The sequence below is a fragment of the Phyllostomus hastatus genome, unplaced genomic scaffold (assembly GCF_019186645.2).
Source record: "Phyllostomus hastatus isolate PE091 unplaced genomic scaffold, TTU_PhHast_1.1 phas_contig_40, whole genome shotgun sequence".
Lineage (NCBI taxonomy): Eukaryota > Metazoa > Chordata > Mammalia > Chiroptera > Phyllostomidae > Phyllostomus > Phyllostomus hastatus.
In genome coordinates, this window is record NW_025333872.1 from 17,770,146 (window position 1) to 17,785,516 (window position 15,371).

The window sequence follows — 15,371 nt, forward strand, 5'->3', positions numbered from 1 at the left end:
TATATATTTTATCATTGAGGCTTGTTAATAACCATGAGAGACTAGTTGAGAACTTTGAAACTGATTTTGCACAATTGGATACAACCACTTGTCTGGAATCTCTATATTTGTCCATTAAAAAGCAGCAATTTTTTGCTTGTTTACTTGCTCCTATGATTGCTTTATTTTGCAGAAACAGACCTATGAAACTCAGAGGATAATCTACTCTGCATGAAAAAAATATATCAGGAGAATATTCTTAAACTCTCCAGCCAAACCCATGGCAGTTCATTTGTCAGATTTCTAAAAAGAACATTTCACAAACTAACGTATTTTCCACAGGTCCTCTGAGAAATCATAATGCTACTTTTGATTTCAACAGTCTTCTGATTTCCAAAATATATTTAGGCCTCTGTGATTTTTTTTCTTTGCAGAGGCAGGATAAGTAAAATTTAATAATATTCATCAGTGAATTTCTCCTCACCTTATGATTGAAACTATTTTAACTACTGTACTGTGGTTTGTGGTGCAAAATTCTTCTCCTGTGTTACACCAAACTGGTTTGGTTAATAATCACCAAAAATTTACAGTATGGAATGTCTTTTTAAGAGTAACATGTTCAGTGTCAGGTGGTTTGAAAGAACCTTTTAAATCACAAACTCATTCAATGATCATTCAAGACGTGTTTTTAATACCTACAATCTGCATTGTACTAAGCACTGAGGGTGTAATTGTGAACAAGAAATACACATCCCATGACCTCATGAAACTGATATTCATTCCAACATGTAATCACGATGGTGTTGCTGTGATTGATTAAAGCAGCAAGCCTAGTTCTTTTATGAAGTGTGAGCAAGCTACAAGAATATACTATACATAAGTTAAATTTAATGTGCCTTCCATGATTTGCCTCCAAATCACTTTCCTAATAGCATCTGCAATCATATTTTACACATGGAAGTGGTTCTAGCTAACTCTGGACTATTGACTTTTTCCAGACTATACTACACCATTTTCCCATCCCATCTATTTACTCACATTGTTTCCTCACCCAGGAACGATTTCGCTCTGCCTGGCTTCACCATCACTCCATGTACTGCCACAACCCCCTCCTCTTTCACTCCATTTCTTGAAATCTTACCCAGCTGACCTAGTTTAAATGGCACCTGAAGCATGGTCCTTTCTGTTTTCTTACAGTGTCTTGATTATACCACTATTTTTTTAGCATTTATGGTACTTTATTCTTTCCAAGATTAACTACATATGTCTGTGTCTCCCAAGTTATATTGACCTTTAACTTTTGTCTTGCATGTCCAGGCACTCAACAATTTTATGTTGAACAAACAAATAAATGAAAAATAGTCAACAAATGAATTTGAAAGCAGATTTTTCTATCATTCTTTTATAACTTCATTACTTTTGCTAAGAAGTAAACATATTTAGAATCCATTATTTCAAATAAAAGATGGTGTGTCTGACCTGATTGAAGCAATAGCACCATATTATGTTGAGAACATCAGCAGTAGTAATGAACGGAGCATCTGGTTTTCCATATTTACAGAGAAACATCATATGTATATTCTCTATGAGGTTGCCGTTAACAAAAGTAAGGCACTGGGAAGGTCACTTGCTTTGTTAAGGCTATGTATGCTCTACCACTGGTTAAAGCCTGTTTTAAGTATTGCTTAAATGCAAAAAGCCAACTTGTCTAGCACATTTAACCATTTAATATTTCATAGTAGACTATACTGAAGAGACAAAGAAGAGCAGCCAAGTGCTGTATATATCAAACCTAACTCTTAAATGAGGAATTTGGGAACCTTTGAAACATGTGAAATGTTGGTTTATTTTAGGGCCTTAAAAACATAATATATCAGTAATTTAAAGTAAATTTATGCTTAAAATATAAGAGCAATAAATCAAAGGGGGAGGGAAACTAAAAATATGAAATACTTCTGGCAGAGAAGAAGATAAATTGAAAGCAGATAGAAGCTAAACTGTACAGATAGCAAAGGAAAAAGAAACAATAGGAGTGAAAAGACAAAAGAGAAATTTCAGAATTTTCAAATGGGTGGGGGACAGAATTAAAAGGAAACAGGCTGATCGTGTTTCATAGATCTCTTCAGTTGTTTAGATGGACATTTCAAGCACATCCCCAAGGAGAAGACTGGGAGAAGCATATACCACTAATTTATTTTTTTTGTTGTTTGGGCCACATACCAGGGAAGAAACGACTGGCTCACCCCGACACTGCCGAATTCCCAGTCCCACTTCTGACTATAAATGTACACTAGCTTAACACTGTAAGGATTTTTTAAAGATTATTTAAATATGGGCTTTGCTCAGTCCACATATATAATGCTTGAATTCTGAAAATCCTTAACACTAATCTCAAAGCCACAGCTAAAAAATAACCTATCATTCAAAATATAAAATTGTTTATAAAAAATTCAGCATTGTAATTAAAATTTATGGAAAGTTTGGGTTGGCGGAGGGTGTGAAACTTGTTTGTAACACTTTCAGCAAAAACATTCTTTTTTCAGTCGAAAACTGAGCCCCATGAAACCTTCACTACACTAACTCTGGAATATACTTAATTTATGGCTGTCAACCTCATTCCATACACAAAAACTTGGAGTGACAACATTGGTTATGTTGTTATTCTTAGGCTGTGAATTTGCTTATAAGTAAAACAATGGCACATGAAATCCTATTGCTTACAATAATGAACCCCTTAAAAATAAGAGACCAAAGACAGACACATCTTATGCTTAGCTATTGTTCAGTAAACAAGGCAAGGAGAAATGAGTGAGACAGATTTTACAATTAATGTGTCTATTGCCCAATTCTGTGAACAACCAAAAGCAGTAAAATTTAATGGGGCATGTTCTCTAATTATCATCCCTTTGAAAACTATTAGGTTGGTCAAAAAGTTTATTGTAGTGTCCCAGGTTCGATTCCCAGCCAGGGTACATGTCTGGGTTGCAGGCCATAACCCCCAGCAACCGCACATTGATGTTTCTCTCTCTCTATCTCCCTCCCTTCCCTCTCTAAAAATAAATAAAATCTTAAAAAAAAAAGTTTATTTTTTTTTTCCCTAAGATGGCTCTAGGGAAAGGAGTGCTTAGTTGTCTTTAACTTGATTCAAAACAATTTTGTTAAATTGTATTTGACAGCTGTCATATCAGCATGCATTTTTTCCTTTTCATTTTTTAACTTTTTTATTGTTGTTCAAATACTGTTGTCCCCATTTTCCCCCCATTACTCTCCCTGGTTCTACTCCTCCCCCACCTCCCACAAACAGTCCTCCCCCCGTTGTCTTTGTCCATGGGTCCTTTATACATGTTCCTTGACTTGAAGTCTATAAGTCTAGCCTCCCCCTTGTTTCCCCTGTTATCTCCCTCCACCGTCCCCTCTGGTCACTGTCAGTTTGCTCTTTATTTCCATGTCTCTGGTTTTATTTTGCTCACTTGTTTGTTTTGTTGATTAGGTTCCACTTATAGGTGAGATCATATAGTATTTGTCTTTCACTGCCTGGCTTATTTCACTTAGCATAAGCTTTTCAGAATTGGTATATTGTAGATTTTTGTATAGCCATCTGAATATTGAAGATGAAAGAAAATATGCAACATTTTTTGCATATTTTGCTTTATTATGTCAAGAAAGGTAAAAACACAACTGAAACAGAAAAAAGATTTGTGTAGTGTATGAAGAAGGTGTTGTCACTGATTGAACATGTCAAAAGTCAAAAGTGGTTTTGGAAGTTTTGTGCTAGAGATTTCTTGCTGGACTATGCTCCACAGTAGGGTAGACCAGTTGAACTTGATAGCGATCAAATCAAGTTATCAACTGAAAACAATCAACATAATACATGTGGGAGATAGCCAATGTACTCAAATATCCAAATTAATAAAGCTATTGGTGAAAATGAAAAATGTGTATTTTATTTTATGGAAAAAATCTAAATGGACTTTTTGGCCAACTGAGAACCCTCCCTAGGCCTGACCCTAACATTTGCAGGGTATGGGGCAAGAACATGATGTAGGCCCACCTGGTACATTTCTACTACTTAAAAATATACTAATCAAGCTAATAAATCATTAAATAAATTATGTTCTAGACTCCTACCATGACAAATATAATTTTAAATAACCTGGAAATACAGATTTGAATTTTAAAATTTTTGACTCTTTGAATAATCAAAGGCCAACGATACTCTGAATAAACTGGCTGTGGCTTCCCTGGCACCCTAACCAATGTGCCAGGACCCTCTTCACCACAGCCTGTAAATGCTTTTCTATTTACCTGAAATGGCTACCCTTCTTCCCTAATCACATCTTCCTAACCTTTAAGATTATAGTTTGAATTCTCTCACTGTTCAATACTCATAAGTCTATCAGACTCTATTCATTGTGTAGTGACATACATTCAACAATATCATCATGTGGTTACTACCTTGTGCCTCATCAAGCCTCATGAAGCCATCTCTGCATTTGCTCACCATTTCATCTGTAGCATCTGGCCAAGCACATAGCACATAGTTGCTCAATGAATACTTGTGAGCATAAGAATAACTTCTGAGGTTTTTTAAAAATGAAGGTTTCCTACAGACCCCTCCCATAAATGATTCTGGAGCTGCTGTCTTTGACCAAATACTATAATATGTTAAGAGCTAACAGTATTATTTTCAGTGGGCTTATTTTGTGACTCTTTTGTTCTATCCCCAATCTCTTTTCCACCTTGTGTTATTAGTGGCTCTTTTGTCTGTTTCCCTAGCACTTTTGAAAATATATATTTCTTTGTTATTTTTAGTCAGATTTTGAGATGTAATTTACATAGTAATACTCATTCTTACTTAATGTGTAATTCAATTCATGTTTACAAATTGTATAGGTTTGTTACCACCACCCCAAGAGAGTCATAGGTCTATAGCACTTTGTATATAGTTTTCTTTTGGTATTATTATTATATTACATTATTTCTCCTTGTTTGCATATAGGATTTCAATACAAGATTAAAAACTCCTTGACAGCAGGAACAGTACCTACTTTTTCTTTACCTCTCCACCCCTGCCACAGAGCTTGACAATAAATATGTGTTGATAAAAAGTGTTTGTAAATCAATTAACTAATTAATATAGTACACTATCTTATGGAATACACTACCTTGCACATTTTAAGTATAAAATTCATTGGTTAAATTGAACAACAAAAAATAAAAACCTGTAACTTCCAATGTGTCAAAACCAGAACCACAAAGTACATGAAATTCAGTGCTTACCATCTCCTGTTTCTGCACAGAGCTGTAAACCCAAATTGTTCTGTGGATTAATCACCCAGTGATTGCTGGTCACAGTGATGTCAAAAACAAGCCAGCCCACATCTAAAGCTTGGGCCTTTCTTGTGTCTAACAAAAACAGATCTGCATCCCTAAGGAGAAAAAGAGCAACAATAAAAAAAAGTTAAATGTTTGAACAAAAAACATCACTTCCTATTCTTAAGTGAAAACATTACAAAATCATTTTGTAAAATAACAGGAGTTAATTAAAGAACAAGGGAAACAAGTGACTCAAATGATGAGTAATAAGATACAGAAACTCTTTTATTGCTAGACTCCTAACCTAAACCTGGTACAGATTAGTAATATCTGAAAGCAATTTTCATTTTCCTGCTCTTCACTGGCCTTTACAAACTGACTTAGTGAGCTCAATTTGGTCCCCGATAATCAATGTTCCCTGAAACCACTACCTGTAAGTAGCTCTCCTCACTAGCAAGTTCACAGGCAAGGATTAAACTGCCTGTAGAGATGGAAGTGAAAGTAGTTTCTCTGGTTTGGATGAATGTGGATTCTCAGAGAGATAGAGCACAGAGATACTTTTCCATTTCTGTCGATTTTCATTATATGTTTCTTCATTTTATAATACATATTTTAAATTTTTACTTCATTTTCCATTTTTATATATAAATTATTTTATGGATACCAAAGGTTTAAAAGAGGGTTGGAGAGTGCATTATTTGATTAAGGGGTAAATTTCATAGACTCAGTAAAAAAATATACCCCAACTTGCTTTAACATATTCTGTAGCCGTAAGTCCCCTGGGGACAGTAATAGCTAATGAATATGAAATTGTATGTCTAAGAAAAATCTCCATAATGTTATTGATATTAGCATTTATCCCTTAACTTTAGCATTATATTTACAAATGTATGAATGCTTGCAGAATTATGATGAATTATTTTATTTATTATATTCTTCCTACAGACAGCCTCTGAGCTAAATGCACACATTTCTGACACTTAATCTTTACAGCAGCTCTTTTAGGCTGATGAAGCTGAGGCTCATATAGGTTAATGGTAAAACATTGGAAGACCTTCAAAGCAAAACAGAAATACACTATTATGCATTTTATGACCTTTTATACTGTGCTGAATCTGTTAAAGAGCTTATTATATGTATGAGGAAACTCAGAACTGTGTCATAATAAGCTACATTAAATACTGCTTCACTGTGTTTGCTATCTGCATTATAGAAGTTATTTCAAAGGTGGCTTATAAAATGTAGAAAGCAAATTTTGAATTAAATTTTGCACATATGTTAATTTTTTAGATAAAATGTTCTATAATTAAAATTAAACTATTTTTAACAGAAGTGGAAATTTTCACAGTATTTTAGAAGCTATGTCTTCATTTCTTTATTTCAACTAGATTTATGCCATTCCTCCATTAACCTAGAGAAGGTAAAATAAATGTATTATGATCAATTAAATTGTTCAGCTAACCTACTCCAAACTATGCAACTTTCATTTTCCTTCACAATTTTAACCATGGTGTTTACCAAAGGAGGGTTGCAGATACTTTTTTACACCTATTACATGATTCAGTTTGAAATACCACAGATGTAGGACAATCATGTACCACAAAGCAATGAAAAATTTCAAAAAGACTCCTTAAATTTTAAAAATCCATGATAATTCACAGTATGATGGAATGCCAAATTCTCCTTCTTCCTTCTAACTTAGAAAACCCACCAAATAAACAAGCTCCAACAGAAGGTTATCCTTACAATTTTGAGATATTTAGTAAATATCTTTGAGACAATTAACTTTATCTCATAAACAAAAGAAGGAGTCATCTTGCATCTTGGGAAATAACAAAGTACTAGCCTGCTTTTGACCGAAGCATGGTAAAAAAATGTTCTAATAAATTCTGCCAAGCTTATAATAACATCCCTTGGCATTAAAAAGTAAACCCCTAAAAAACAAAGAATGAAGGTAAATTTTGACAACAGTTTCAATAAATATCTGTAGGTATTAAGATGGTATTCTGTACAATTTTTTTCTAGAAAAAAATCCCCAAAGAATCCATGTTCAAATCTCAAAACTGCCAAGCGTGTCTATAGGAAAAATGGTTCTAGTTTTAATAGATATATATTGAAAAAACATCAACCAAAGTATTCAAGCAAACTCCAAATATCTGAAATTTAGTAACATAAATCCCAATTCATTGGAAGGTAATTCTAGGCAAATAGTATGCTTGAAAAATTCATGTATTTTTAATTCACCTCTGAAAAGTTGTGAAGTTTCAATTGCTTTCATAAGCTTTATTGTTTCCTATTCTTGAGCAAAGCTACTATATTTTTACTTTTTAAAATTTTTACTTTTGAGAATAAGTATTCTTTAATTTCATCTCTCATATAAGAAGATCTTCTGAATTATCTACGGACAGGAGAATATGGTTTGGGAAAATCAAGTAATAGTTACAATGGTAATAATTCCATTATTTTCACTCATTTAGCAACTTAAAAAAAATCCCCACCCATTCTGTAGATTTTTTTTGAAGAATGAAATTACTATGCTCAGTAATGACACTCATCTCACTGGAAATAGTAGAATATAGTCAATAAGTCCTATAAACATTATAAAATAAACTTGTTAAATTGCTCTGTCTTACTATTTTTACTTGACATTTTAAAAGAAATATTTACAAATTTTTTTGTATTAAAAAGAAATTTTTATGAACTCTGTTTTATTAAAAAATTTAACATATTAATGCATTTAAAAGAATACAGTAGAGAAAATATATGTAGATAATTTTATTTATTTATAGCAGAATTAAATCCATAATATAATTTCTTTATATTTTATACAATTATAATAATGAAACTAAAATTAAAATATGCATTCTAGCCAATAAGAAAGTTCATTTACATGGATGTACAGGGTCCAGCACAAATAACTCCCTATTTTTATTGCAAAAATTTTTATTAAAAAATTATAAGCATGTAATTCTGTAAAATAACAGCATCACACTCAAGCACACCATATGACATTTTAGGTGAAATATTCAAATTAAAACTATAAATTATTTTACCCATACTATTACCCTACCAACCACATTCAAGCAGGCATTACTTCTGCTGGACCCTGTATATAAGCAAATATTTCATTACTTTCCTAAGGCTGCCTTAACAAAGTTCCACAGATTGGGTGGTTTAAACAACAGAATTTATTATCTCCGGTGGAGTCTAGAAGTCCAAATGTAAGGTTTTGGTGTGGTTGGTTGCTGTGAGGACAATGAGAGAATGTGTTCTACGCTTCTCTCCTTGGTTAGAGGTGTCCGTCTTCTCCCTATGTCTTCATATCGTCTTCCTTCTATGTGTATGTCTCTGCATCCAAACATTCTCGTTTTATGAGGCAAATAATTTTGTGCTCCAAACCTTAACATCATCACCACATGCAAAAGCAGTAGTCTTCCATAAATTGTTTAACTGGGTCCCACAACTGTAGAAAGTCAAATCACTGTAATAAATCCCTTATTCCTTTTCATTCACAATGGTTTCATTTCTCTGAACTAACAGTAACTGACATGCTCTCTGTTATGAGTTGTATTTTGTCCTTCAAAAAGACTTGTGGAAGTCCCAACCCCTGTGAATGTGATTTCATTTGGAAATAGGGTCTTTGCAGTTGTAATCAAGGAATGACAAAGTCATTAGAGTGGGCTCTAATCCATCATGGCTGCTATCCATAGAAGAAGCAGCAGAAGAGACACAGTGATAGAAACACACAGTGGAAGACAGCATATCAAAACAAAGCAGAGATGGAAACTATGTTGACACAAGCCAAGGAACTTCTGTGACCACCAGAAGATGGAAGAGTCAAAAAAGGATTCTCACCTACAGGACTAGAGGAAGCATGCCCCTACAAACACCTTAAATTTGCACATAGAACCTCCAAACTGTGAGCTTGGCTAAGATATGAAGAAGCAAAGTACTGTGCAGTTTGGGTGGTAGGAGAAAACAGAACCAGGTAGAGAGATTTTAGTTAGTGCAAGAAACATGAGGATATTTACATGACATACTTAAATTCATATTTATAAAATAGAACATCTAGCATTATTTGAACACAAGAAGAAATGTTCATAGACAACACTGAAGGTTCCAAAATAAGTATACATGTATGCTTTGTTACTTTTCTATGACAGTGTCCTTAGAGTTCACATGTAAAACATCTTCATAAATTAAATCATTTCTTAGCAAGGGAATTCAGTAAACTAACGGGCAATGGATGTGTCCTTGGATGGAACCCCATTCATCTTTTGCTGAAATCAGTTTTATCAAGGGTTCTATATCACAGACTTGTAGCAAATAAATTATCTTGCTTGTTTCTAAATATGATTAGCAAACATTTCTTATTGGTATCTTATTTCTTGAACAGAAGTTATAGGACTCAGATCCTTGAGGAGCCCCATTACAAGTTTACCTTTATAAAGCAAAGAATCATAGTTACAGTTGAAGTTGGTATCTGTTTAATTTTAACAATGACTTGCTATACTTAGCCTTTGCTCAATGTTGGAAAAAATAATTGTTACTTTTCTGAGCTTTTATTTTTCTTCTTTGAATGAATATTAAAATAATATCTACCTCATAAGTCTATGGCAGAGATAAGAACACAAATAAAAATGCCATTAAAATTACTATAATTGCAATTTTCTTACCAACACATATTTATGTCATTTAAGTGTATATATAAGTTGTATGGATTATACTTGGAGGCAAAATTCAGGCCAGAAGTGATTTATGCAATTATTACTGATAAATGTCTTTAATAACTTATCAATTTTGGATATAGGAATCCATTATTTTCTTTAACTTTACTAACATTTATTGGTACATAAGATCCATAATAAAACTTTGTGTCTGAATTCAATAGAAAAAATTAAGTTGGAAACTAATCAAGGAGAAGTAAAATTATTTCTATAGTAAATAAAGATAATTAAAGACAAATATTCTTCAGTTTGCTATAGTTTTCAATTATATGTACACATGCATATGTTTATATGTGCAAACATGCATTATATATTACATATATGTATGTATATATAGAGAGAAGGAGAAGAAACAGTTCAAAAGTAAAGCCATTATGTACACCTGGCCAAGAAAATCTTTCTTTGGGAAATTGTGTGAAAGAATCATGGACAGATTTTAGAGGACAAATGATACTTCTCCATTTTCATTAAAAATGAGCCTTATAGCCAATGGTGACATCTCCACTGTTCCCCAAATTTCCATTCATAACTATTTCACCTCCTTCCATCTCCTTTTATCTTCAAAGAGCTTATTAAATTTAGTAAAAATGTAATGATGACCACCCAATAATGAGGACAAAGCATACATCTTTCTCTGGGTCTTTAACATAAATACCACCATGCTGTTTAAGGAACTCAATTACAGCTTTATGACAGAACACATTTACAAGAGAATACAAATTAACAAATGGTATTCTCTGGAGTTTATAATGTCAAAAGTTTCTTTCCAGAGCAGCTTTAGCTTAAAAGTGTTAGAATCAGCAATTATGACAACTAAATATGTCTCTAGACATTGTGAAATGTTTCCTGAGGGCCAGCTCTCCCCAGTTGAGAACCACTGAAATAGAGCATAATCCCAGCACGCTGAAGAAATGCAGTCCCTCCTGGTGTGCTGTCAGAAAAAAACATCATTGACCATCTGAGTGTCCTGCTCTGTGACACTGCTCTCTGGAGCCCATGAAATCCTCCTGAGAAGAAATTGTGAATGCACAACCTGAAGTATGTCCACACAAAAATCACAAATCTTAGAGAAGCAGGAGTGGGGAGATGATGTAAATATGAAGCTGACTGTGAACTGGAATGATGACAGCTTAGCTAAATATATCCAAGTAGTAAAGGTGGATAATGACATCGAGCAAGCTAGCTTAAAATGTTTTTACAATGGAGTACAGAACTTTATATTCATAGCAGAGCATTAGGAAAAGGCTGAATTATACATAGCAGATTTTCTTTGGGGAATATATAAGTATATATATTTGTGAAAAAATTAATTCAAGTAAAGCACTTAGCACAGTGCCAGACACATGGAAAGTGCCCATTAAATGGGTATGTATTTGCTATTATTCATTGTAGTAGTATTACTGGTATTGATAATTTTATTTGCATTGTTCAATTTCTTTATAAATTTAAACATTTTAACACTTAGGAATATTTCTTCTAGGATCGAGCCCCCCCCCCCTTCTCTCTCTCTCTTTCAGCAGTTTTACTCATCTCAAAAGACCCAACAAGAGTGAAGCCCACTCAGTGGCTTCCCCTGAGGTCCCTTACCCTCCCACATAAAGAATTAATTTTCCCTTCCTGTGTGTTTCCACAACACTTAGTGCATACTTACATCATAATTCTTAGCACATTGTATTATAGTTATTAAAGTCTGTGTGCAGCAGGCCTACCATAGCCCCCAGCCCTCAGGCTAGGAGCTTTTGAGATCTTACTTACTAGGCCTATGCCCCATGCACTTGCCACATGGTAGGCACTCAGCAAAAGCATGCCGAACTCAGCTGAATTATCTGGAAAATTCAATCATGTGGAAACCTCATTTCCCAATTGCACCAGATATATGAGGTGTGACTGAAGAGCAGTGCCTTCTATATAGAATTTGGGGCTGTTGAGCTTTATGAAAAGATTAAATAAGTGAAATGATGCAAAGTGTGTTAACTTTTGACCAAGAAAAATAAAGATTTGGATAAATATCAGAACACTCTTTTAAATTACACACATTTAAATATGAGTTAGGATACATGGGGGCAGTAGTAGATGGTAAAATAAAATATATACTTTTCAGAGTTTTAAACCTCACTAAGATAAATAAGTAGGTAAAGAGATGACATAATTGTTGTTTCTTATTTGATTGTATAAATAGACTAGATGGTTAATAGATCCATGCCTTGAATATAAAACATACCTAAAAAACATCAGTTTAAATTATTTCAAGGATTCAAAATTTATACACACACATATATATAGATACACACACAAATATACACTGTCAAATGCACTGCATTAAAATGTACAGTCTACATTGATTTTTCAATTGTTTTTGAGTTTAGTTCAAAATATTACGTAGACAAAATTCACAAGTTTGAAGATATATGTTTTAAGAGGTGACCCTGGCTTTGAAAACGGCCACAAGTACTGGTTTCCTCTCCTTACTTCCATTTTTACTTCTTGATTTAAGAAATAAATGAAACCACAGGTAATAACAATCAGATTTTAAAATTACTTTTTTCAGATTAAATGTGCATTCTGATCATGTGAGATATGTAAATGAAGTGTTTTTCACCTGTTTCTCCTCCATCTCAAAGAACTGAAGTCAAGGTTTCAGGTTGGCAGAAAAATTTTCCATGGAATAAAGAAAAAACAGTATTTATTTATCTTCATTTCCTGTGGGGAAGAAAATGCCTTCCATACGTTAAGAAAAACTATGAGCAATTTATTTTGAAATCCTGATTTTTGTTTTATTTTGTTTTGACTTTTCACCTCTTGAACTAGGGAAGCAGGAATGCTAATTTATAAAGAAATGTGTGGTATAAAGTTGTTTCATTATCTTTTCTCTCAACTAAAATTATGCATGTTTCTGATCATAATGATAATGTTTATTATAAAAACATGGAAAGTACAGGAAAGGGGGAAATTAAAATTTAAAATTACCCACAAGCCAGCAATGACCACTTGATTCTTCCTTCCATTCTGTTTTCAACATGGATTTATTTAAAATTAATAAAATAATATGTATAATTAAGTTTCCTGCTTTTGGTCAATTAACATTATAGTCTGAGAACTTTCCAAGGTTACTAAACATATTTTTAAAGATTTTAATTATTCATTTTTTTTTAGAGAGAGAGGGAAAGGAGGGAGAAAAAGAGTCAAAGAAACATCCATGTGTGAGAGAAACATTGACTGGTTTCCTCTTGCACACCCCCAACTGGGACCTGGCCCACAACCCAGGCACATGCCCTGGCTTGGAATGAAACCAGTGACTTTTCTGTTCATAGGCCAACGCTCAATCTACTGAGTCACACCAGGCAGGGCAGTTACATAATATATTTAAAACACAATTTCTACTTGCAATGTAAAACATAGCATTTCCATTTCTCAGGAAATGGAGTGTAACTTTTTCTCTTCTGATTAAAACTGGTTTTCTCAATTTATGCAATTGTAAACAATAATATTGGGATAAACATTTATACATAAATTGTATTATCTTTCTATGTCTCTGATATTTCTGTAACATAATTATAAATAAGCAGTTTCCAATCTCCATACCACGTCAACTGCATTTAACAGAAGAGTTTAACTTTATCTAAAACATGTTTTCAGGGACAAGTTCACAGATAGCTTCAATAGTATTGCTGTTAAGTTCGGTGGTGTTAATTTCATTATTAGGTATAAAAGCATAGCAATTCCTACTATATGAATCAAACATCATATATTTGTTATTAATCAAGCATCATTTTGCTTACTTCATCTTTAAAAAAGTAGGTGTCAGCAAATGTTAGCTACTGTTATTATAATAACCACCCACTTGTGTTTACCCTATGTATACAAACCTGTAAATCCTACTGATATAAATGATCCTATTAAACTATATGAACAATTATATATTAACTAATATATCTATTAAGTGTGAACTATGATCTTTGCATTGTGATAAACATTAGTCCTGCCCAAAGATCAGAAATACCATTCATTGTTTTGAAATACTTATTTTTGTTTTTATTCTTTTCAGATTTATAAACTGTGACTCCAAGATGTACAGCAATTTTCCCATGCATGAATTCCAAAGCCTATGAGCTTATTGCTGTACATTACCATTTTCTATGGTGACTTGGAATCCTGCATAGAAACCAGAAATATTCTAAGAAGCATTTGTGTTGTTTCTATATTTTTTTATCCCTTAAACATCTTCCTTTGGAAGAGAAGGTGAAATGCCAAAAGTGAACCCTAGATCTATAAATATGATAGGCAGAAGACTGCATTTTCTTACCTTGTGAATTCATGAACATCTGGCAATGAGTGAGTGATTATTTCAAAGAAAAGGGGGGTATTTTGCCAGAGATTCTCTCACCTGATTGATGCTGTGTAAAATTGAAATGAAGGCTACGCATGTGTGAGTGTATATGTTTCAGAGGTTGAAAAAGATAATTGGAGCAAAAAAGCCGATACACATTAGCAAAATCCAATGCTACAGCAGACAGTAGGTAGAGTATAACCCTGCTGGATGAAAATAATAATGTAGCCACAATTCATAATAGCAAATGTGTAAAAGTGTGAACTGGGTGGACTTCAAGTAATACCAAATTGAGTCTACAAAATTAATTTTTCAAAATAATATTTTGTATATTGGATAGAATCTATTCAATCTATGCCATCTAGAGTTTGGCACAACAAAGCAAGAGAACACCAGCTGAAGATATAGCTGTACTTTACATTTTAGAAATCATCTTTCAAAAACTCAGGAAAAATATCATTAGAATCTTAGATGTTAGGGTAGATTTAAGCACATGAAAATACATGAAGAGTACATTTCTATGTTACACGATCTGTGTATTGCATTGTGTACACAATTGAAACCTATATGATCTTATTAATCAATGTCATGACAATAAATTTAATTAAAAATTAAAAAGAAGTATGTAAAAACTTAGCCAAATTATACCCAAAACACTAAAAACATGTAGATGTAGTTGTAGAAAAATAAATAAATGAATAAATAAAACTTTTTTTAACAAAGAAAAAGAGACCAATATTTTTTAAATGGGTATAATTGAAGAAATACCAGTTTCAAGATATATAATTGTCTCATATTTTAACAGAAATGTAATTTCCCAAAACTATGAAGTCTGATAAGCTAAGTATCAATAGCCATAAATATTCCCAAAAAGTATTATTAGTAAAAATCTGCATGGATTCATTCAGAAAAAGATCTATAAATTACTATAAATAGACTCTAGTAGTCCTATTCCCATCATTGTTATCATGTCTTAAATTATACAGTTCACATACTTAGAACAGCTCAAAAGTGTTGTTAGT

The 15,371-nt window shown here is 33.0% G+C and overlaps 1 protein-coding gene across 1 annotated transcript in view; it reads right to left on the reverse strand.

Annotated features, from left to right (window-relative positions):
• BMP5 (bone morphogenetic protein 5) overlaps positions 1-15,371 on the reverse strand; it is a 117,453-nt gene that overhangs the window by 32,273 nt on the left and 69,809 nt on the right. Inside the window, exon 3 of the mRNA XM_045843343.1 lies at positions 5,260-5,408. Coding sequence (XP_045699299.1) covers positions 5,260-5,408 — 149 coding nt within the window. The remainder of the gene's footprint in view (positions 1-5,259; positions 5,409-15,371) is intronic.